The sequence below is a fragment of the Ascaphus truei genome, chromosome 5, assembly GCF_040206685.1.
Source record: "Ascaphus truei isolate aAscTru1 chromosome 5, aAscTru1.hap1, whole genome shotgun sequence".
Classification (NCBI taxonomy): domain Eukaryota; kingdom Metazoa; phylum Chordata; class Amphibia; order Anura; family Ascaphidae; genus Ascaphus; species Ascaphus truei.
Window position 1 is genome coordinate 191277020 of NC_134487.1, and position 25609 is coordinate 191302628.

General features: G+C 45.7%; 2 protein-coding genes across 4 annotated transcripts in view; one reads left to right on the forward strand and one right to left on the reverse strand.

The window, feature by feature from the left end:
• The window catches only part of LOC142495691 (ankyrin-1-like), a 538760-nt gene that overhangs the window by 247169 nt on the left and 265982 nt on the right, over positions 1-25609 (reverse strand). The gene's annotated exons all lie outside the window — the stretch shown is intronic.
• RHOBTB2 (Rho related BTB domain containing 2) overlaps positions 1-25609 on the forward strand; it is a 76856-nt gene that overhangs the window by 4151 nt on the left and 47096 nt on the right. The window contains exons 1-2 of one of the 2 annotated variants that reach the window (XM_075601477.1): positions 11990-13237; positions 13758-13821. In XM_075601477.1, coding sequence (XP_075457592.1) covers positions 13769-13821 — 53 coding nt within the window. In that variant the 5' untranslated portion in view covers positions 11990-13237; positions 13758-13768. Of the gene's footprint in view, positions 1-11989; positions 13238-13757; positions 13822-25609 lie in introns of those variants that run through there. The other variant, XM_075601478.1, reaches the window with a different exon arrangement.

Here is a 25609-nt window from a genome sequence, read left to right on the forward strand (position 1 = left end):
TCCACAAAGGTCCCTCAAATTAATTATATCTCCCCTCAATCCTTCCCCATATACCATCTGTCACGGACATCACACTTGTGAGCATGTGACTTATATATGTGTAGCCAAGTCCCCCTACCCTGCCTCCGGTGCAAGGGATCAGTTTAGTGGAGGAGGGTCGGCCATTTTGCGGGTTGCACATGCGCAGTACGGCAAGATGCGCAGTGGAGGAGGTGGTGGACATCTTAGTGTAGCTCCGCAGATGCAGGCGTTGAACTATAAGTCCCAGAATCCCTGGGACTGCGCAGCCAATAGGATTGTAGCAAAGGGGAAAACAGGATGTCCTCAGTGTGCAGGGAGATGGATGCGGGCTGCAGCAAGAGTGCTCAACACACGATCCGATTGAATGACGCCACTCCATTCCGCAAGCGTTACAGATGCATAGCTCCAAGAAACGTGGAGGATATCAGGGAGTCCTGAAGGGGATGGAGACACGGGTATCGTAACGGAGTCCCGTAGCCCATATGCCTCCCCTATTATGGTGGTGCGGAAGAAGAACGGATCCCAGACCAATATACCTTGCCGCGGATTGAAGAGATCCTCAGTGCTTTATCTGGCAGCCAGTGTTTCAGTGTGTTGGACCTGAGGTCTGGGTACTACCAGGTATCCATGAGCCCCGAAGACCAGGAGAAGACAGTGTTTGTCTGCCCCCTCGGGTTTTACCAGTTCACCCGGATGCCCCAAGGTATCTGTTGTGCACCTGCAACTTTACAGAGACTGATGGAAAGGACCATCGGGGAAATGAATCCCCGGAAATGTCTGTCTATCTGGACGATATCATCGTGTTCAGAAGAACGTTAGAAGAGCACGAAGAACGCCTTCTGAAGGTTCTGGATCAACTGGGAAAGAAGGCCTGAAGTTGTTCCTGGACAAATATCGCTTCTGCTGCACTTTGGTCACCTATGTGGGCCTCATAGTGTCCACAAAAGGAGTGGCTACTGACCCTGCTAAGGTCGAAGCCATAATGAACTGGCCCAGACCAGATAATTTGATGGAGCTACGATTCTTTCTGGGGTATTGCGGATACTACCGAAGATTCATAGAGGGTTACTCAGGCAAGGCCAAAGTCCTCAACAGTCTGAAGATCTACCCAGAAGAGCCTCGGCAAAAAGTCGCAACCCCGCAAACACCATTCCGGGACATATGGACTTCCGCCTGCGAGAAGGCCTTCACTGGGGTGAAGAAGAGCCTCACTGAAGCCCCTGTCTTGGCCTATGCAGACCCGGAGCAACTGTGCATCCTGCACATGGATGCCAGTTTCAACGGGCTGGGAGCAGTATTACACCAAAAATACACTGCAGGCCTCCGGCCGGTAACATATATGAGTTGCAGTCCGACGGCGAGCAAGCAGAACTACCCAGTCCATAAACTGGAGTTCCTAGCGCTCAAGTGGCTGTTGTAGATAAGCTACACGATTATCTTTACAGGGTCTCCTTTGAAGTGCGAACCGACAATAATCTTTGACATATATCCTGACGTCTGCCAAGTTAGATGCCACCGGCCACAGGTGGTTGGCTACCCTGTCTAACTATCAGTTCACGCTGAAATACAAGCCAGGGCCATTGAATATCGGAGCCGATGCTCTGTCTAGAAGGCCTGGACTGAGTGCAGCACCAGACAATGGCTTGTGGGAAGAAATTCCTGGCCCTGGAATTCGGGCCATGTGCTCCATAGAGTCTATCGTGGAGGACAAAGTAGCCTTTTCCGAACTCAGGGTAGCGGACTCCTTGGGGTGTCAATCAAAGGCACTTCCTGCAGCATACTGCCATCCAGAAGGCATGTTCATCACGCAAGATACCATAAGGAGGTGGAAGGAATTAGTGATTCACCAGATGCAAGACCCAGTGGCCAAAGCCATACGTCGGGCCATCCATGAAAACAACCCTTCCTTAGTGAAGTGTACTCCCGCCGACACAGTCGCCGTCATCATGAGGGAATGGGACAAGTTCTGCATGGAACGTGGCCTTCTCTACCGGGTTATCCCCTATCACAACTATCCCGATAGGAGACAACTCGTCCTGCCCAGAAGCTTGCAGTACCATGTCCTGCGATCTCTGCATGATGATCATGGACACCTGGGAGTGGACAAAACATTCGGACTAGTAAGAGATGGGTTCTTCTGGCCTAAGATGCGGGAATCAGTGGAGCGCCTTAGTACTTCTCCCACAGTACTTTGACTACTATGAGAGCTTGCTGGTCTTTGGTAGAGAACGCTTGAGCGTATTGGGTGTAATGGTCTGTTACAACCAGGACGTTCCCAATACCCTTTGAGTCTGCCTCGAAGCAGAGGATATCCATGCAGACTAGGTCCATGGGACCAGAGCTCTTTAAGTGGCCCATTGGGGCTGCGTGTGTCTAGGCCCCAGTTAGATCCTGAGCCATAGTAGAGGAGTGTTCTCAGATAGGGACTCTTCCCCTTATTGATATTTCTGCACCAGTGACTGGATGGCCATGCAGTGCTCTGCGACCTGGGATCAGGGCGCTTTAACCCAGAACATTCAGGTGAGACCCTCCGGCTGGAGCTCACCTCACAAGGAGGATCAGGACCCTTAGGGGAGAGGGGATTTGTGTTGGAGGCCCCACTCCAACCCATCGCGACAAGCAGCACCTGGGTACTGGAGTACCCAGGCAAGTACCCAACGTGCACCTACATCCACAGGAGGTAGCGCTTCCTCACATTTAAATGGGAATTGCTGGGAAAGGACACCAGGGGTATTGGTGCCACAGCACCCTCAGTACTTTGGGAGAACCACCACTTGTTGGGGCACTGGGTTCATACTGTGGGTACAGTTATTATATCTTATCTGTGTTAGTAAGTGTGTACAGTAAACCTTAGTCATATACATTGTGTGGTGTATTACTTATTAATGTATATCGGTTCCTGTGAGGGGTTATCTGGCCAACGCTCGGATCCCTCAGAGGTGGAGGCGCTGCACGCAAGGAGAAAGAGCTCACCCCAGGCTCCCAGAGGCGGAGGCTTAGGCCTCCTGTGAGCAAACCGGTACAGCAGCACGCGTAGTTCCCTTAAGCATAGGGAAAGGGGGCTACATAAGCAACCAGAGTTAATGCACACAGCTTAACTAGCCAACATGAGTTAAAATGTACCCTTACCCAACTGCAATAATACCCGCGCCACCACCCAAGAAATATGCAAATAAAATATGTCTGGCTCTCAGGTCCCTGTTCATTAAAGAAAAACTATGTACTGTACTTAAAACACAAAAATCTGTTGTACCAAAATGTGTCAGAAAATGGACAAAGCATGCGTGGATCATTCAGATCCCAAAGCATCACTTATTAAAGTGTTGTTTTAATATATATAAAAATACAGTACTTGGATTTACAGAAAAAGATTATTACAAGAACATACAGCTATGATAAATGCAGACCAGTTCTTAAAATAAAAGGACAAAACAAACAGAAATCCCTGTACAGTACGTTACCAAATGTCATAGGTCCTTTCCCAGAGAGGTCCCTGGACTATACATACTTGTGATTGCAATTTACATAGTCACATTATTACCAATTACTTGGTAGCCGACCTGGATCTTTATCAAAAGGACTAGTACTCAGATTATTAATTTTTTTCTGACCACCGCCACCAGTCCTCTGATAGTTTCACCTTGTGGTCAATACACTTATTTTCCCTACCCACATCCCACCAATCCTATAGACCCCCTATCTCTAAGAGATCTATTGGGGATAGTTGCAATATATTAATATTTCCTATCCCTATTACAGTGTGATCCGGAGTTCCAATTGTGACATAAGGAAAAACAAGAGGTATTAAACAAATTCATTGCTTCTGTGTATACCAGGGAAGACTCCATTTCATATGTAGTAGTAGTAGTGCCACAGGAGGAAGCCACAACCTCCATATTAATGACCAATTGGTTAACTGAGGAAGAAGTTCATAGGCAGTGTGGACGGACGTTCACAGAGGTGCTCCTTTCCATCAGGAAATTATCCAAACACAGGGGGGGGGGGAACATAGCTTCCATTCACTTGGGAGTATTTCTAGTGAAATCCTATGCAATTAGTTCACATCTCCTATTAGTTAAGCAGTTCTCGCAGCCCCAAAACATATAGCATGAAAATAAGCAGATATAAGCAGTCTCTTAAGAATAAAAGTCTTATCTGTTTCTTGGAGGGAAAATCTTCTCACTGTCCCTGCTTCAGCTCCCTTGTCTCCAGGGTTGGTCAGCATACAGGTTTAGAAGTTTTCTCTGTGTCTTGAAAGCCGCTCTGCTATCTCTTTTGCAGAGCTCAAGACAAGTGTCTCTTAAGTTCAGCTCAGGTGTCAGCTAAAGAGTTCTTACTTCCTGTTTGAACAGACAGGCTTTTGTAAGCCATCTCAATCAGGCAGGTGGTGTTTAGTAATTAACTACCAGAAGTTAACCACCACACTGCTAGATTAAAGGCACATTACTGAACAGGGATAAGTCCCCTGTTACATACCTCCCCTGTTTGTGGGAAGCTCGAGCTTACCACGGCCAAAGCCCATCCTTCCACTCTCATTCGAGATCTTTCTGTGACTTGAATGGGAGTTAATGGAGGAAGAGAACCTTCTGTCCCGCTGGGATTGGAGCCCTTTCTCCAGTTTATTTTTGTTTCCTCCCGAAGGTGCTTGAGATCAGCACTCCTCAGTCGCTCGAGGGGGACTTTTTCCACGTAAAGTCTTCTTATTGCTTGCGCGGTCTTGAGATTTCTGTTGCGTCGGGCACTCCTCTTTTTGTAGATAAAGTGTAAGGCAACAGTTGTAGAGCAGTTAGGACTAGCCCTTGGAGTTTTCTGCTCTTGAAGTGTTCTTTCTGCAGCTTCTCCACACCACGGAGTCACCAGTTCAGCTTCCTCAGCTAAGGATTCTTCTGGCTTTGATTCTGCACTCCTACCTTTGTTTGTTGCCTGTTGGGCAGCTGTAGGTTTGGCTAGTGCTTTCTTTGGTGGCTCAAACTTCGTATTTTTGTTTTGAAGTTGAGTGGAGTCCCCAACTCTCACTGTACCCTTGTCCTCACGGGCATTAGTTACTGTGGGATACTGGTGCTTGGGCAGAGCCAATACCTTTTTCCGTATTGGAGGAATCTGTATCAGAGTCTCGTTCATATTCTGGAGCTCTGTAATTTTTGTCGTCAAGGTTGCCGCTGCGTCTGTTTTCTCCTTGGTGTACTGACTCAAGGGAATGGAACAGTCTCTCTGTCTCTCCAGCTCTTGCTCCAGTTTCTGAGCCTTCTCACGCTCCCTCTCATACAGAGTCACCTGGTATCGAAGCTCCATCTCCAATGATGCTCTGAAGACATGCAGTGTGGCCTTTAGCTCCTCACACTGCTCTGTAGGGACGTACTGGGTATTCAGACGTTCCTGCAGCGCTTGTATCTCTTTAGCAGCCTGCAGCTTTTCTTCCTGCAGCGTTTGCTGCTTCTCCTCAGCATACTGGAGGTGTGTATGCAGACCTTGCAGTTGGTTCTGCAGTCGGTGCTCTGCTTCAAACATTTCCTCTTTCAAAAGTTTATTTATTTCTTTAAGAGCCTGCAGCTCTTCATTCTTTCCCTTGACGTATTCTGTCAACTCAGAATTTTCTTTTTTTAATCTTAAATTTTCTCTTTTTTCAGTCTCTGTACTATTCAGGGCTTCCTTGCAGTCCACCTTCCATTTTTGCACATCTGCTTGGAGGCGGGCTGTCTCCTGGCGTGAGACTTCCATCTCCAGGTTTAAGTTCTGAAGCTCCTTCTGAGAGACTTTGAGATCTAAGTTAAGATGTAGGATAGTTTTCCTTGAAATGTCCAGCTCCTCAGTGAGATTGTGTAGTTCCTTTCTGGAAACTTCCAGGTCTGTGCGGCAGCTGTTGGTCTCATGATGTGAGGCATCAAGTGCTCTGCGGAGTGTCTGAACCTCTTTCTGAGATACGTCCACTTCTATCCGGACACTGTTGATCTCCTGTTGTGAGGCATTCAGCTCTTTGCGAAGAGTGTGAACCTCTTGCTGGAAGACTGTCATCTGCTTCAGTGCCTCCTCATACTTCCGCTTTAGCGTAGCCACCATTTTATCAGATTGGCTCTGCTTTTCATCCATGGCGGAAATAGCAGCCTTTGCAGTATCTAGCTCAGTCTTGAGATCGTCCAATTCTGTCCTGGCTAAAGAGTAAATGGTGAGCACATCTTTTTGTAGCCTCACGTTATTTTTCAGTAGCTCCGCGTAACCATCTTCCTTTTGATTCAATTGTTCACGGAGTAACTCACAGTCACGCCTGGCAATTTTCAGGGCGTCTTCAGTGCTGGTCAAGGGATCGTCACTCACTGGTTCCGGGTCCGCTTCCCTGGGATGACTGGTTGAGGGTTCCTCACTGTTGGCACCGGACAGATACTTCTTTGGGGTACACGACTTCTGCCTTGGGCCCTCTGGATATTCGGTTAACCGCGGGACGAATTCTCCATTTTCTCTAGCCTGCAGGGCATCTCGGTCCCCCTTTTTCTCCACAGGATCTGCGGACGTGTCTGTTACTTCCACGGTAAGTGAAGAACCGCTTTTCTTTTTCTTTTTCTTCCTTTTTGATTTGGATGACACCGTCCCTTCAGGGATACTGGGGTCTCCATCTTCATTTGAAGTTTTAGCAGCGTCACTGGATCCACCCGGCTTTTCTTGCAACTGTAATAGCTGACGGAAATATTCGGTGATCCACGGCTCCCGCTCTGTCTCCTGCTGAACATATTTGTCATCAAAGGGAGCGGTCTTTTCTGTTCGTGCCGAGTTCAGGCACCCCCACCATTCTTGGGGTGTTTTGTGGGTGTGACTCGGTTCGGGTTCCCCGTAAGAGATGTCTTCCTCTTTATTGGACTGGAAGGGCCACTCTTCAGTGGGGTAGGGTTCATTACAGGAACGCTGCATCTTGTCCTCCATTTTTAGGCTATCAGGTGTCATTTTCTTCCTGACCTCAGGAGGCGCTATTGCAGCTGTTGCCACTGTATTTGCTAGAACCCCCAATTGTGGTAGTCCTACAGATGGGCATATTTTGCTTGTAGAGGTCATGGCTCTCACAGGCATCTCTGTAGATTTTTCTTTCTTGGGTAATTTTTTTTTTTTTTTTTCAATATCAGCAGTACTGTGCATGCATTTTCTCTTATCAGGTATACAAGATTGTGCAGTTGCTAGGTAAAAAAAAGTCTATTTGCTATACACCATTTATTTGCTAGGTGAATCCCTCCGCTTCAGCAACAGAATTTGGTTTTCTGCCTGAGTTCAGTAATTTTCAGTCTCATCTTTGGGTATTATGGCATTCACACTTCACATTTTGGGTGTCTGTTTTGCTCCCAAGATAATAGGCATACTTTTTTACTTGCAGAAAAAAAAACATTCTTTGCAGTGGACTCAACACTCAGCAATTGGCTTTGAAAAAACTTTTTCTTTATAGGGCAATTTTACACTCAGCATTTGTTTGCTAAAAATACCCCTGCTTCAGCACAGTCTTTGTATCAATTTTCACACTTTTCTGCATATACTCCATTCACAGCTGGTAGCCCTATGCGGTGTGGCAACCTTTATTTGCAAAATCAGTACCACTCATGGGTCACCATATGTATTCACTGCTTCAGCGAAACTTTTCATAACAAGAAAAACCTATCCCTTTTGAAGGGCTGACTCACTTCTTGAACCCTGACTATGGCTAGAAGGCAAAATCCCTATTTCAATGACCGTATTACACTTTGTGATACAGTAGAGGCAACGTTTATTCTAACATTTGCCGTAAACTAGCCGGGTTACATTCTGGGTATGTGCTGGGTATGTGCTGGGTATGTTCTGGGCTAGTTTGAGGCACGTTTAAGGCATTTCTGCATTGACTAACGACCCATAGGATTAACACAGCAGGGATCCCTGGCAGTCCAATTCAGTTTGAATGGGACTGCCAGGGACCCCCGCTGTTAATCTGATAGGCCATTAATCAATGCAGAAATGCTGGGGCTAGTTTAAGGAAAGTTTAAGGCATGTATTCAGAATGTACCTGGGTGTACCTGGGTCTTTTGGGGAATTGCCACTGGTTTTTGTTCGAATAAGAGTTGCCTGTACTGTAGGTAATTAAAGGTTTACCTGCTTCAGCAGTCTCTTGGTATTGGGGAAAATAGTCCATCTGTGGTTTTGTAAGTTTCAGTGCAGTGTAAGTTTCAGTGGTGTGTGTCCCTTTAAATCTGATTTCTGCTGCATGAGGGTTTTTTTTTTTTTTTCCCAAGTTGTTTAGACTGTTTGTAGGCAAAAAAGCATAACAAAAATTTTCACATAAAAACTCCGGTCCTTTTTAACTACAAGGACACCTCGTATCCCACTTCTGACACCATATGTGGATGGACGTTCACAGAGGTACACACTTAGGAGGCTTTATAATGTGAAATTATAATAAGGCTTTATTGTGCCTGCTCCTTTCCATCAGGAAATTATCCAAACACAGGGGGGGGGGGAACATAGCTTCCATTCACTTGGGAGTATTTCTAGTGAAATCCTATGCAATTAGTTCACATCTCCTATTAGTTAAGCAGTTCTCGCAGCCCCAAAACATATAGCATGAAAATAAGCAGATATAAGCAGTCTCTTAAGAATAAAAGTCTTATCTGTTTCTTGGAGGGAAAATCTTCTCACTGTCCCTGCTTCAGCTCCCTTGTCTCCAGGGTTGGTCAGCATACAGGTTTAGAAGTTTTCCCTGTGTCTTGAAAGCCGCTCTGCTATCTCTTTTGCAGAGCTCAAGACAAGTGTCTCTAAGTTCAGCTCAGGTGTCAGCTAAAGAGTTCTTCCTGTTTGAACAGACAGGCTTTTGTAAGCCATCTCAATCAGGCAGGTGGTGTTTAGTAATTAACTACCAGAAGTTAACCACCACACTGCTATATTAAAGGCACATTACTGAACAGGGATAAGTCCCCTGTTACAGGCAGCTTGAAAAAATTAAAGTAAATAAGGCACCTGGCTCAGATGGCATACATCCAAGAGTTCTCAAGGAGTTAAGCTCAGTAATAGCCAAACCATTACATTTAATATTCAAGGACTCCATTTCCACAGGCTCAGTACCACAAGATTGGCGTAAAGCAGATGTGGTGCCTATATTTAAAAAGGGAGCTAGATCACAACTGGGGAATTTCAGACCTGTAAGCCTGACTTCAATAGTGGGGAAACCTTGAAGGTTTAATACAGGATAATATTCAGGAATACCTCATGGAAAATAAAATTATTAGTAATAGTCAGCATGGATTTATGAAGGATAGATGATAGATGATAGATCTATGCCAAACTAACCTTATTTGTTTTTTTGAGAAGGTAAGTAGAAATTTAGACCAGGGCAATACAGTTGATGTGGTCTACTTAGATTTTGCAAAGGCTTTTGATACGGTTCCACACAAAAGGTTGGTGTACAAAATAAAGCAAATTGGACTTAGTAAAAATATACAGTATGCATCTGGATTGAAAACTGGTTAAAGGATAGACAACAGAGGGTTGTCATAAATGGAACTTTTTCAGGTTGGGCTAAAGTTGTGAGTGGAGTACCTCGGATCAGGTACTGGGACCTCTGCTTTTTAACATGTTTATTAATGACCTTGAGGTTGGCATCAAGAGCAAAGTCTCCATCTTTGCTGATGATTCTAAATTGTGTAAAGTAATAGAATCAGAGCAGGATGTAATTTCTCTTCAGAAGACTTGGAGAGACTGGAAACTTGGGCAGGTAAATGGTAGATGAGGTTTAATACAGATAAATGTAAGGTTATGCATTTGGGATGCAAGAATAAACAGGCGACTTACAAGTTAAATGGCGATAAATTGGGGGAATCCTTGATGGAGATGGATTTAGGAGTGCTTGTAGACAGCAGGCTTAGCAATAGTGCCCAAAGTCATGCAGTAGCTGCAAAGGCAAACAAGATCTTATCTTGCATCAAACGGGCAATGGATGGAAGGGAAGTAAACATAATTATGCCCCTTTACAAAGCACTAGTAAGACCACACCTTGAATATGGAGTACAATTTTGGGCACCACTCCTTAGAAAATACATTATGGAACTAGAGAGAGTGCAGAGAAGAGCCACCAAATTAATAAAGATGGTGTTCAGTCTAACTTATGAGGAGAGGCTAGCTAAATTAGATTTATTTACATTAGAAAAGAGGCGTCTATGAGGGGATATAATATCTATATACAAATATATTCGGGGACAGTAAAGGGAGCTTTCAAAAGAACTGTTCATCCCACGGGCAGTACTAAGGACTCGGGGCCATCCCTTAAGGTTGGAGGAAAGGAGATTTCACCAGCAAAGATTTCTTTACAATAAGGGCAGTTAAAATGTGGAATTCATTACCCATGAAGATTGTGATGGAAGATACAATGGATTTGTTAAAAAAAAAAAAAGTTTGGACATGTTTTTAGAAAGGAAAGTTATACAGGGATATGAAAAAAGAAAGTGAAGGGCGCAAGATTCAAATGAAATTACTTTATATGTCACTTTGGATATTGAAATGCACAATACAAGGGTAGACAGCTGAGAGCTGAAGAATAAGTGTGACAGCTGAGAGCTGAAGAATGAACAAGATGAGATAGCACAAAAAAATGAATTATCTATGAAAAAATAGAAATTAAAAAATAAATAACTAAGGAATTAAAAAATTTAATTGCCTGACCAAAAAGTCTGATAGACTCTCTCCTCCTGTGACCGCTGGTGGCAGGAACAGTTGAGGGCTGTGATTACCCCAAAGGGGTGCACCGGGCTGCTGAATGGGTCCAACAAATTGGGCAAGTGTCCGTTTGAGTTCTGCAATACCTCTGTTGCTTGGCAGTTGCTGCTGAGCCTCCCCACGGGTGCCGTTTTAGTCGGTGCTTTCCCCCTCAGTGTCCTGGTAAGCCGCTTTGCCTCGGGGTTACTTCCTGGTCCATCCCTAGGCCATCCCTGACGAACTCACACATCTTGCGCCCTTCACTTTCTTTTTTCCTTTCCTTTGAGGTAATCTCTATTCTGAGAGGAGTGCTATCCTCTCTTGTGGGGCCGCAGCTACTATCAAATGAACAGCACCATCACGAAATAATTTTCCACACATAGGAGGACTCTGTATGGTTAATATCATTATACTCTGGATTAACAAGTGGTATTTTCTATTTGTACTGGCTTCTGGTCTGCATTCCACAGGGTTACAGCTATCAGTGGTTATCTATTCATCACGTTTATGTTATCAGGTTTGTATGCATTATTGAGTGTATGTTGACAAAGTCTTTGTCTTTCTTATTAATCACACATTGTGTTTTAATTTATTTGAAGGTTTATCCGTCCGGTGGTCGGATTGGGGCCAATGTATATACCCCTAGAGGTTTTATTATCTTTTCAGGAGGATAGGTGTGTACGTAGCCAAGCGCACCCCATAAGCACCTTTGCGCATGTACTTTGGTACATATTTTTCCTTATACAGGGATCTACCAAATAAGTATACATGGGAAGGATGTTGATCCAGGGATTAATCTGATTGCCAATTCTTGGAGTCAGGAAGGAATTTATTTTTCCCCTATGAGATATCATTGGATGATATGTCACTGAGGTTTTTTGTTTGCCTTCCTGTGGATCAATAAGTAAGTATAGATATAGGATACAGTATCTGTAGTCTAAATTTTGCAGCGGCTCCTCATGCAGCAGCAACCCGACGGTCACAGCAATCCTCTGTGTTGGGACCTCCTGTTGGGTCCACCTTCCGACCAGAGGAGGGCGCTGCGGAGTCCACGGACCGCCGCAGGACCGGATCAGCACTGAAGAGACCTCCTCACCCCAAGGTAAGATTTGGAGGGTGTGTGTGTTGGAGTGAGTGGAAGAGAGAGAGTGAGTGAGGGGAGACTAGCGGAAAAGAGAGAAGGGGGAATGTAAGGGGGGAGTTTAAGGGGGGCTTGATGGCAGTAATGTCCTTTAAAATGTTTTACTGTAAAAATACACTCCTTGAAAAATGTGGGGTTTTCTTTTTATCATGGTGGAACCAGGGTTTTTTGACAAAATGGTTGACGTCAGATGCAAAAGGTTAAGAACCACTGTTCTGTATGACATCAGAGGAGGTGCTGGAAAGGTAGAAAAGTGTATGTATAGCTCAGACGGATATTTTAGAAACAGGTTATTCTGAGTTCAGACTGAAGCCTTTCTGTAAGTCCGGTAAATGGTTTTGTTTGTATAGTAATGTGTATGGCCTGTCACCATTTATTGTTTTCAGTTAAGAAACGTTCCCTATATAGTTAGTGCACATAGTAATGACCCAAGATTGTTCTCTGGCCAGAAGAGGAGTAAGCCTGTACTCATCAGGGAGTTCTCAGAGTAGTAGCTCCGGAGCATAATCATATTGGCCCCAATGGAAGTTCCTAAGTAAATTCCAGATCCGACAAGTATACAATAAGAATACTGTGCACCCACGGGGTAGTTTTCCAGAGAATAGTGTGTGTGTCCCAACAAGGGTCCACCTGAGATTGGGCATTATCGAAGCTATGCAGGAGATTGCCAACCTAACCAATACTAAGGGAAACAAGAATAAGTACCTACCAGTGTAGGAGAGAGCTACCAAGGGTAACCATATTGTTTGGCATCAGTTAATATCTGAAGTGAAGACTGTCTGTTATATCGTGAGCATTATGAACGGCTGTGAATAAAGCTCTTGTTTGTTCTATAAAAATTCCTGGTGCCCATCATTATTCTATCTGCATATCCTCGCCCAGCCGTCACAGATCCAGCACCCTGACCAAGTATGAGAGACTGGGCACAATATACTGTATGTGTATGATGCAGAGCACTGTGAATATGTGGAATGCCATGTATTATATATCTGTTGTGTGCAAAGCATTGTATATCTGTACAGTGCAGAGTACTTTGTATCTCCTCCCCGACTGTGCAGGGCTGAGGATTATAGCAAAGCAGCTTAGGTTTGAGGGCACTACATGTCTTTTGAATGGGATACGTCAGGAGGCGTCGCTCTTACCTGTGTGTGAAGGGGAGGTAAGCTTTGCAGCTGGGCCGCACCCTCCCTTGATCCGAGGGACCAGCAGTGTTTTGCCAGCTGACAGAACACACCTCGGATATACAGCTGCAGACCACCTCTCCTCCTGCACTGGTCACTAGTGTTGCAGCGCATCTCTTCTGCACAGATCTCCACCTGCAGAGCATCTCAACCCTCGCTACCTGGCACCAGGTCGCTACAGAGCCTCTTGTGAGGGCACCTTCAGGTATGTGCAGAGAGTGACAGGTCACGCTGCATTTCCAAACTTTTGACCATTGCCAGAGAGCACTGAGCAGTATATGTATGTATGTGTGTGTGTATATATATATATATATATATATATATATATATATATAAAAACACAGAGAAAAGAAACCTCTTAAAGAGCACTCAGACAAATGTTAGCAAAAAATAGAAAGGGTAATTTTATTAATCAAAAAATAACAGACATAAAAATATATATATATAAGTGAAAGTTCTAAAAGGAGGACCACATACTCTACTGGTGTGTGTGTGTGTGTGTGTGTGTGTGTGTGTGTGTGTGTGTGTGTGTGTGTGTGTGTGTGTGTGTGTGTGTGTGTGTGTGTGTGTGTGTGTGTGTGTGTAGGGGGGGGAGCGGGTCATACGGTGTGTGTGTGTGTGTAAGGAGCGAGTTTTCATACTGTGTTTGTGTATGCTATGGAGTGAGTTATACAGTGTGTGTGTAGGAAGCAAGTTGTCATGCTATCTTTGTGTTCTCTGTACAGACCCAGGAAAGATGGAGGAGCAGGAGAGAGATAATGTGGAGTTAACAGACATCCAGCATGTTGAGTAAGTACCATACACAATGACACGCAGAACCGCTGTTACACAATGTCACACTAAGACACACACACACTCAATCTGATATACTGTCGGGAACAATGACATTACACACATCTGTCCCTGTCACATGATGTAATTAGATTGTAGTTTCTTCTTTCAAATTGTCACATAATGTAATTAGATTGTAAGCTCTGCTGTCCCTGTGCCACATAATGTCACTAGATCTCTTGCACATGATGTTGGATTGTAAGTTCTCCTGCATCCTGGTGACACTGCAGCCTCTCTCGGTGTTGAGGGAGGTGACAGGTGGTTAGAACAGGTTGTATGCAGCGTGTCACAGAATGTCACTCTGCTGCTTCTGTTCTCTAAAGAGTAGATCTTGGAGATGGACAACAATATTATGTCATATGGCCCAGGGCAGGAACCCTTTTACTGACCCTGCACTGTCCCTGCAGAGATACATATATGTGCATATGTACATGTATGTGTATATGTACATATATACTGTCATTCTTGTCCTCGCCCTCTCTCTTCCTCTCCCCTTCTTTTTCTCTCTCCATCTCTCTCGTTACCTCACCAATCTCTCTCTTCTTCCCCCACTCTCTTCTCTCACCCGTCTCCCTCTCTCTCTCTCTCAATCTCTCCTGCACTCTTCTCATGCCCCCTCTCTCCCTTTTGTTCCTATTAATGTCTCTCTTTCCCCCTCTTCCATTTCTCTCCCTCGTTCCCCCTCTTCCCCTTTCTCTCCATCGCTCTCTGTCTATCCCTCCTTCTCTCTCCCCCTTTTATCTTCTCTCCCTCTCTTTCTTTTCTCTCTCCCTCTTTCCAACCCCTCTTTCTCTGTCTCTCTCCTGTCTCTCCCTCTCTCTGTTTCTCTCGCACACTTAGATCAGACCGGGGCATTCCGGATAAAGCAGGATAGAGTGTGTACAACACTCTCGTCATTGGTGTTATAGGCATAAGAGGTTTGTGGGCTATCCCCTGACATTAGAATATGACATTGTTGCAAATCTATATGGCACTCAGGAGGTGGGTTACCCTCAGGTGTACTATATTTTAATCTCTGTGAAGATTATATATATATATATATCAAATAAAAATATCACTTGTGAGCAGATTCACATGTCTTAGACAGGTTTGCAACCCTGCCTTTCACCATAATCACCTAGCATACATTGCTTCCACTGCCGCAAGGGATTCTGGGAAATGACATGCAAATGACCACACAGTGTCACATTTTGCCTGAAATCTATTTTTACATGGAACCCTTATAAATTAATGCTCGCTGTTAAAACAGCTTTCAAGCACAGCATGGGAATCAGATGCAAAGCCAGAGAAACCACTCACAGACATGTTTCAGCTTTAATGGGTCTCAGTGTGAGGTTGGTTGTTTTGGCTTTGCAATTTTCAAGGCTGTAGGGTTAACCATCACATTTTAAGTTATGGCGGGTGAAAAAGACAACAAGAAATCTCCACCGTATAGCATATAGCAAATCAAAATATCACTTGTGAGCACATTCACATGTCTTAGACAGGTCTGCAACCCTGCTTTTCACCATTATCATCTAGCATACAGTGCTTCCACTGCAGCAAGGGATTCTGGGAAATGACAGAATGACAAATAATGGTGAAAGGCAGGGTTGCAGACCTGTCTAAGACATGTGAATGAGCTCACAAATTATATTTTTATTTGCTATATGGTGGAGGTTTCTTGTTGCCTTTTTTACCCACCATAACTTAAAATGTGATGATATATACATACAGGCATACCCCGCATTAACGTACGCAATGGGACCGGAGCATGTATGTAAAGCGAAAATGAACTTAAAGTGAAGCACTACCTTTTTCCCACTTATCGATGCATGTACTGTACTGCAATCGTCATATATGTGCATAACTGATGTAAATAACACAAGTGTAACAGGCTCTATAGTCTCCCTGCTTGCGCACAGCTTCGGTACAGGTAGGGAGCCGGTATTGCTGTTCAGGACGTGCTGACAGGCGCATGCGTGAACTGCCGTTTGCCTATTGAGAGATATGTACTTACTTGCGAGTGTACTTAAAGTGAGTGTCCTTAAACCGTGGTATGCCTGTATATATACTGTATATATATATATATATACTAGCTGAGAGACCCGGCGTTGCCCGTGAGTTAAATTTGCCGCTAGGAAAAGGTGGGGGGAGGGACAGTGGACAGGAGGAGGGGAGGGACGGGGACAGTGGACAGGAGGGGACGGGGACAGTGGACAGGAGGGGGGGTAGTGGACAGGAGGGGGGGTAGTGGACAGGAGGGGGGGGCAGTGGACATGAGGGGGGGCGGGGGACAGTGGACAGGAGGGGGGGGGGACAGTGGACAGGAGGGGGTGACAGTGGACAGGAGGGGGGTGACAGTGTACAGGAGGGGGGGACAGTGGACAGGAGGGGGGACAGTGGACAGGAGGGGGGGGGCAGTGGACAGGAGGGGTGGGACAGTGGACAGGGGGGGGACAGTGGACAGGAGGGGGGGGACAGTGGACAGGAGGGGGAGGAGAGTGGACAGGAGGGGGGGGGGTGACAGTGGACAGGAGGGGGGTGACAGTGGACAGGAGGGGGGTGACAATGGACAGGAGGGGGAGGAGAGTGGACAGGAGGGGGAGGAGAGTGGACAGGAGAGGGGGGCACACACACTGTGTCCCACACACATACACACACACACACACAGTGTAACACACACATACAAAGTGTCACACACAGTGTCACACACACACAAAGTGTCACACACAAACACACACACACACAGTGTCACACAGTGTCATACACACAGTATCACACACACACACAGTGACACACACACACACCCGTCACCTCTCCTTCCGGCCTCCGCCATGTTACTTAGTCCGCGAGGGAGGAAGGGGGTCCTTCCGTCCACCACCATCTTAGGTGCCGCGTGGCAGCGGCAGGCTGCCCTGCCCACTGCCTGTCCCCGCGCTGGGGAGTGAGGTGAGTGGAGCGGGAGGGAGTGGAGCGGGAGGGAGGTGAGTGGAGCGGGAGGTGAGTGGAGCGGGAGGGAGTGGAGCGAGAGGGAGGTGAGTGGAGCGGGACCTCTCCTTCCGGCCGCCGCCATGTTACTTAGTCCGTGAGGGAGGAAGGGGGTCCTTGCGTCCGCCGCCATCTTAGGTGCCGCGTGGCAGCGGCAGGCTGCCCTGCCCACTAGCTGTCCCCGTGCCGGGGAGGGAGGTGAGTGGAGCGTGAGGGAGGTGAGTGGAGCGGGAGGGAGTGGAGCGGGAGGTGAGTGGAGAGGGAGGTGAGTGGAGCGAGAGGGAGGTGGAGGGAGGTGAGTGGAGCGTGAGGGAGGTGAGTGGAGCGGGAGGGAGTGGAGCGGGAGGTGAGTGGAGAGGGAGGTGAGTGGAGCAGGAGGGAGGTGGAGGGAGGTGAGTGGAGAAGGAGTGCAGTGGGAGGGAGGTGAGTGGAGAGGGAGGTGAGTGGAGCGGGAGGGAGGTGAGTGGAGCGGGAGGGAGTGGAGCGGGAGGGAGGTGAGTGGAGCGGAGGTGAGTGGAGCGGAGGGGAGGCGGGGAGGTGAGTGGAGCACCGGGGAGGGGGGAGGTGAGTGTGATGGGGGGGGGGGACAGAGAGAGAGGTGTGTGTGTGTGTGTGTGTGTGGTTTTTTTGGACCTTTGGCCCGTCACTCCGCCTCAGGCCAATGAGAGGTGTGGGGGGCGGGCCAAGGTGGCGGTGTGAGTGTGTGAGGCCAATGAGAGGTGTGCGGGGGCGGGCAGGCCAAGGGACCAATGAGATTGCCGCTAGGGACAGGGAACACAGTGAAACATACATACATATAATGCTTTCAAAAATATATAGTAGATATATATATATATATTAAGTTATGGTGGGTGAAAATGGCGACAAAAAACCTCCACCGTTAGCATATAGCCTATAAAGAATATCACTTTGTGAGCACGTTCACATGTCTTAGACAGGTCTGCAACCCTGCCTTTTACCCTCCCTCAGGCAAAAGGTGACACATTGTATGCTCATTTGCATGTCATTTCCCAGAATACCTTGCTGAAGTGGAAGTGCTGTAGGCTAGGTGGTAATGGTTTAAAGGCAGGGTTGCAGACCTGTCTACGACGTGAATGTGCTCACAAGTGATAGTCTTTATTGGCTATATATATATATACACACACATTTTTTTTGTGTGTGTGTCTGTCTGTATATATGTTTGCATATGTTTCTCTGTGTGTTGCGCGTATGTGTGTGGCTGTATGTACATAGGTGTATGTATATATGTGTGTGTATCTAACAGTCTGCTGATGACACCACTTGAAGCATTCCAGCGGAGATTCACTAACATCCGGTGTTAACTGCCCTTGACGTAATCTTAAACATGTTTATGCAGGGCTGTCTAGAGGGGGGGACAGCCGGGCTGGTGTCCCGGGCCTGCAGGCTGGGGGTCCCGGCCGGCGCTGCAAATTTCCCCCGACCTCTGGCCAGGCCCTGCTGCCGGTTGCGTCTGGGCCCCGACTCTCAGCGGCCTGCAGGACCTTTCCTCTCTCTGTCCCACGCCTCCGAGCTTCCACTGCCGGTGCACGCCGGGGCTCTGACGTCAGCGCACCGGAAGTAAGCTTGGTCCAGCTTCCGGCGTGCCCCACGCTGACGTCAGAGCCCCGGCGTGCACCGGCAGTGGAAGCTCGGAGGCGTGGGACAGAGAGAGGAAAGGTCCTGCAGGCCGCTGAGAGTCGGGGCCCAGACGCAACCGGCAGCAGGGCCTGGCCAGAGATCGGGGGAAATTTGCAGCGCCGGCCGGGCCCTCCCCCTAGCCAGTGGGTCCCCGCAGACACCCGCTCAGCTTGACCCAAGGTAAGTCTGTATTTTTATATGTATTGGGGGGCTTGGGGGTATTTTTATATGTATTGGGGGGCTTGGGGGTATTTTTATATGTATTGGGGGTATTTTTAAAGGTATTGGGGATATTTTTATATGTATTGGGGGGCTTGGGGGTATTTTTATATGTATTGGGGGATTGTTTTTTTTATATGTATTTTTTTTTAGTTTTTTTTATGGATATGGCTCTTTTTTAGATGTATCGGAGTCTTTTGTATATGTATTGGTGTATATTTTTAGGTGCATTGGGGTCTTTTTTATATGTATTTGGGTGGGTTTTATATATATATATTGTTTTTTTTATATTTATTGTATTTTATTTTGCCTACTGTTCCTTGCTATATACTATATATATATACAGTGATATAAATGAATAGACAGTGCCTGTTAAAGTGACCACCCAAATCACAATCCCCCAAAAAAACTAAAATGACTCTGATTGGCACAGATGCCTGTAAATAAATACCATAACATACAATGTGTGTGGTAGTGATAACTATGAAGGTGGATAGTGTTGTGAGATGTGACTATATCGCACAATAAATTATGTGCAGCATATGTAAACAATATAGAACAATATCAATGAAATGTAAAAAAATATAAGATTGTAAAAAATGTCAAAGTTCAAAAAATAGACCAAAAGAAAAATATAGGTCTAATGTCCTGTAACCCAATAATGGGTAAACCTTGTGTGGATTGTTGTATGGTCTGGGCAGCTACTTCCTGAGGGTCAACAACCTCCCAACAGATACCTATTAGAAAAACAAGAAGAGGAAAAGCGCCCGATCCTTGTGTAAAATCCAATAACAAAGTTTTAATAACACGAACCAAGACAAATGCACACTCACAATTTGGCAATAATAAAATAGCGTTGTATGGGCAAGCCCATGCGCCAGTATGTAATCAGACCGCCGTCCGTTTGCTCCGTCCCACTGTGTGCATCTGTAAGACCTCACTGCTGCTGGTGTCACCGTATAAGTGTCTCTCCGGCAACCCGAAAATGCAGCCTGTGGTTCCTATCCAACACGGATCGTCTTGTCGGAAGAAACGCGTAGGGTCACGTGGTTAGAGTGAGCTACGGTGGTGGTGGTGGAGCAGTTCAGACGCCAGGAGCCAGACGCCAGAGAGGAAGTTCCCTGAGTTACTCTCAAGACGATTCGTGTTGGATAGGAACCACAGGCTGCATTTTCGGGTTACTTATGGGGGGTGCATATGTATTGGGTAGGTGTTTTTTTTGTATGTATTTGGGGGGGTGGGGAAGGTTGTATATATTTGCGGGGGTGGGGATTTTTTTGTATGTATTTGGTGGTTGGAAGTTTTTTGCATTGGGTGGTGGGAATTTTTTTTGGGGGGTGGGGGGCGATCAGAACTGTAGTCCCTGGCCCAGGTAAATCTGTCTGCGGCCCTGTGTTTATGTACTGTAAAGGGTGATTGACCACAGGCTTCCATCCACTAAAGCTTTCTTGAAATAAAAAAAAAATACAAATAGATCTGCACTCAAAAGTTGTTGCAATTATATAAAATCTTTATAATTTGTTTGTTATTTCCCAGTCATTTAAAAACATCTTAGCAGCATCCAATAGACACTATATACCCCCAGGGCTGATGCAAAGGTATTAGGCGCCCTAGGCGAACCTTCAGCCTTGCGTTCCACCCCTCCCCCCCCCATAAGTAAAATCAATATTGTACATTAGTAAAAATACAAATTCTGCATTTATATTTACAGATTTTTTTACATTTAAAAGACGAATAATACAGATTGTGCATTCTCATTGTACTGTGGAGGACATAGTTATGTGCTCTGGTGGGAAAGAGGAGAAGAAGGTATGGACCTGGGGTTAATGTTAGGGTTGCCAGGGGTATTTAACTGGACTGTCCTGTATTTGGACATTTTGTTCACTAAAAATGAGAGGTATTACTGGACATGTGTATACCGGTATTACCTCTCTGGATGTAGTGACCTGACTGCCTTGGGGGGCCGCGGGATTTCCCTGTGCAGGGAGAGAGCAGGGCTGTTGCTAGGAGGATGGCCAGCGTCCTCCATCTTGATTGGCAGCTGCTGAGTAATGTCAGGAGCCTGGGGGTGGGGCCAAGGAGAAGTGGAGACTGCATGGAGGGGTGTGTGTGTGTGTGTATCTATCTCTCGACCACGTCGCACCTTTCAATGTTGTATCCAGTATCTGTTGAGAAGCCACCTGGCAACCCTAGTAATGGTATAAAGTTGGGGGCAAGGGAGGACCACAGCAGAGAGGGGGGTAGGGGAAGCAGCAGTGTGTGCTTCCCTGATGATGGGGGGCCTGTTGGTGGTCCTGTCGGAGGGGACCCCACGGAGGTGCTTGTCATTTCCACCAGCCTCCAGCAGGCTTCTTCTGAAAGAATTTGTCACATGTTATGAGTCAGGGGGTCCGTGTCAGTAGTTCCAGTTGTTACCCCTGTTTGTGGCCCTGCTGCTACATGGAATCCCTGGTCTGCTCCAGTCCCCTTCCATTCTATGCACCAATCTGTTCTTCAGTCTCCCGACTTGGTGCCTAGCTTCGGGCTCCTGCTCCAGTCCACGCTGTGGCCCATGCTCCGGTACCCTGTGCAGGACAACGGCTCCGCACTTGTAGGTGTCTCTCTTCTCTTCTCTCCCAATGCACCAGGTGGCATGTGGTAGGCCCCTTAAATAACCCCACTAGCCCTGCCCACACTAACCCTATACCCCAACACTCACCAACCCCCTACAAGCCACCACCCTAAACCTAATTAAAAACAAAAAATATAACTGAAAAGTTTATATAATGAAAAATGATATGGTGAGAAACACCCACACGTTGGCAACTCTACTGGTTCAAGTCTGCAATGAGGAGAGCCTTCTCATTTTAGCAAGTACTCTTCAAGTATAACTTGAAAGATGGCGCAAATTCCTCAGGATCCACCTGCCCTGGCAGTCCAGCCACAGTAGGCAGTTGCAGCCACGAATGTCTGGCCATCGCAGTTTCGCCTCTAGGCCAACCCAAGGTTACAGACAGGATGTGTAATTTTTTCAGACCCAATGGGGAGACCCATTATGTGACATCTAAATCTATACATGATGAAGACAACCCATCCCAATGTGACCTTCTCAATCACCCGAGTGACAGATGGATGTATAATTTTTACAAACACAACAGACTGACGATTACGCAACAACTCACCAGGGCCCAGAATATGGCTGACTATTGGGCCCCACCATTCGCTCCTTTCTACAACTAGTAGGGTTCCAGGCTATAGTTGAATCCTGGGCTCTGCCAACCACCCTCCCCCTGCTCTCCACTCCACAACTCGTAGGGCTTCAGGCTATGGCTGAGTTCTGGGTCCCACCTTTCCCCCTGCCCATCCAAAATCTTGGGTTGAATCTTGGGCACACCCATCCCTCCCTTCCCATCATCCCTCCCTTCCCATTCATGATCTTTGGTTCATTAAGAGATAATGTTGAGTACATTGGTGATGAGTTCCCCCTCCTTTTCCATAATCTTGGATTGATCAAGAGGTAATGTTGAGTAATTATATGATTAGTCATGTGCCCCCTATTCCCTGTCTTCCTCCATTCCACAAGTCATAGGGGCCCAGTCCTGGGTCCACTATTTAACTATGGACAAATGTCCTTTTTCAGCTTCAGCTACTATGTAACTATCTAACAATGGGCAATGATTAAAATGTGTGAGCAAAATCTCCAGTTGCCCAGGCAGAGGGCACTTATGAATTTAATAAAAAAGGTTAATTATTGAGGTTCACATATTCCCCCCACGCATTTCGGACCCAGTTGTGACTGTCATCAGTGTTTGGGAAAATACTCTCACTTAGGGTCCCTTAAGTAACCTCTCCATCCTCCACCCATTGAAATTGGCGCAAATCACTTCAGCTAAGTCTTGCATTGACATCATCACGTTGGCGTCATGATGCATGTGGCAGCGTCTCAACATCATTATGGTTTTGAGAGAAGTCCAACCCTCACTTCATGGTGGTCATGGAGCTTGGTAAACAGGAAGAAGAAAATCAAACAGGAAAATAACAGATCTTTCACATAGTAAGATTATGTTAACATCTTGTTTAAATCTATGCTTCATGCCATTATCAATTAGTGCGGGGAGATGAGGGAGGGAAGAAGGAAGAGAAAAGGGGAAATATCATAAATGTACATGCAACATAATTAAACTGTATTGGATATATTTAGAAAATAATATGTAGCCCTGCCTGCCCGGCTCTTAGGGAGTTTACATCGGTGCACAGTATTTGGCTACTCAGCCTAGTTTACTTCAAATCAGGGTGCTGGATTCAGGCGGCAGGGCGATGAGATAGCAAGGATGAAAATGATGGGAGCCAGGAACTTTTGTAGTACAACTCAGTCTTCAGTCACGTCCCCAGGCACTGGGACACAGCACACACACTAGACAATGTTGTACGGTATTTTATATACTCGTAATGAACACAGTGCTTCCCTAGGTGCCCACTAGTAACACTCATAGGGAGCTATATCTTGCATTTTGTGTATTAGACCGGGCCCCCCTTCGGAGTAACATCCGTTGTACCCAATCTACTGTGGGCCCCTACTGGGATCCTAGCCGGTTCTGAACAGGTACCATTTATATTCCATTCCGAACTGGGAACTGTCTACTGATTGAGGAGAATACTTAGATGGATCCGCCTGTAGAGTTGATCCGCTGACACCCGGGGACCCTCTGTGGTGTGTCTGTTTCTCCCTATGTGGTACATGCGTGTATCCATTGGCCATATAATTGGGATTCTCACTATTAGGGCACTGTCCCTATCTGTAATAATAAATAAGGGGGGGCTGATCTAGGGTGACCATATTTGTCCCGGCAAAAACAGAGACAAATGTCACGCATGCACAGTCAGGGTTTGCCGACTGCGCATGCACGAATGGTGAGCGCCAACTGCGCATGCACTTGCCCGCTGATCATGGGCATGTGCGATCGGCACTTGCCAACTCTGCATGCGGCGTTTGCCATTCGCTCGTGCGTATGCACGATCGGAGATTGCCGGTCGCGCATGCGCCCAAGCACCCGGCAAGTGCTCTTTGCGCATGCGCAGTCGGCGCACGGCAGGAGGATACAAAACAAAGAATAAAGCAAATGCGCGCAGTCTCAATAGATCCCCTTGATTCAACGTATGTGCTCTCCCTCTGCAGCTTTCACTCTCCCGTGATCAGCGGGGTGGATAGGAAACATGCAAACAAAAAGAAAGCGCAAAAAGGAAAAACACAGTTAGTAAAAATAATTGTCTTTATACCAATTAAAATAAAACTACATAATAAGAAAATACATAAAAAGGATTCACATGAACCCACAATTCCACAATGACAAGGCACTAATGAGGATCCCTGCAACAAAAGCCCATAGATCTAGTGATGGAAAAAGTCCTGGGAAATAGCTAGATGTTATTAGCTTACATGTGGTTGAAACAGGGACCAGCTTTCATGCAAAGTCAGGGGAAAACCACCGCAATCGACCGAGCACCCGTCGTCACGTCCGCTCCTCGATGCGTGATGACGTCACCTCTATGCGTTTCGCGTCATATGACGCTTCTTCAGGAGGTATGTCTAGCCACTCCCATAGCTGCTCTTATATAGCGAAAACGGATCATTTCACTGCCAATGGGAGCTAGTATAGGTGTATTACAGCCTTCCAATCAATGTACAACCAAAACTTTATGCAAAATCGGACATTGCACATAAACAAACATTGCAAAAAAAAAAAAACTATACAAAATCGGACATTGCACATAAACAAACATTGCACAAAAAACTTTATACAAAACTTTATACAAAATCGGACATTGCACATAAACAAACATTACACAAAAAACTTTATACAAAACTTTATACAAAATCGGACATTGTACATAAACAAACATTGCACAAAAAATCTACCCACTTTATACTCAAAAGAAATATCTAATAGAAATCACTATCTATGACATTGTGTATAGACATATTGGAAAAGTATATATGAATATTTAATTAATTAATATATATATATATTTAATGTGTATAATGAAACATTACAGAGATTTTGAAAAAATCCAACAAAATAAATATTGACAGAATGTTATATATATTACCGTCTAAACAATTAGTGGTATTGTTAAATGGAGCATATGTTGACTACATAAAGTGACATGACATACAAAATACATACTCCTAATACATTAAAAAATATATGTAAAAAACATCACTCAGAGATTAGGATAAGTATTAGAAAATAAAATATATAGATTCTAAAAAATGGGGGGGAAGGGGGGCAGTAAGGGGAATAATAATATAAACTTGAATATATATATATATATATATATATATATATATATATATATATATATATATATACAGTGTTCGACAAACCTATACATTTGCTCGCCCCGGGCGAGTGAATTTAACCCCCGGGCGAGTAAATATTGGCCCAAGCAGCACATGTTTGGTACTAGGTGGCGAGTAGATTTTTTTGTGTGGCGAGTAGATTTTTTGGTGATTTGTCAACCACTGTATATATATATATATATATATATATATATATATATATATATATGTATAGGCACTCAGATGAGGGGAGCTAACCTCTTACTTAAGAAAAGGGGTCAGTTCTACCAACTCGTTCAGCCCACCTGGTGCTTTACTCCGCAGAGTAAAGATCCAAAACTGCTCTCTCTGTAAGAGTTTGAGATCTCGATCTCCCCTCCTAGGGTCTCTTAACACTATTTCAATCCCCCTAAAATGTAATCCATTGCTTTTACCTTGGTGATGGGTTACACAATGCTGGGATAGATTATGAATCTTTTTCCCTTTATCAAGATTGCTTTGTGCATTCTTAATCCCATTGATGTGTTCACCAATTCTGACTTTTAGGGGTCTGATGGTTTTCCCCACATATCTCAGATTACAAGGGCAATTAATTACATA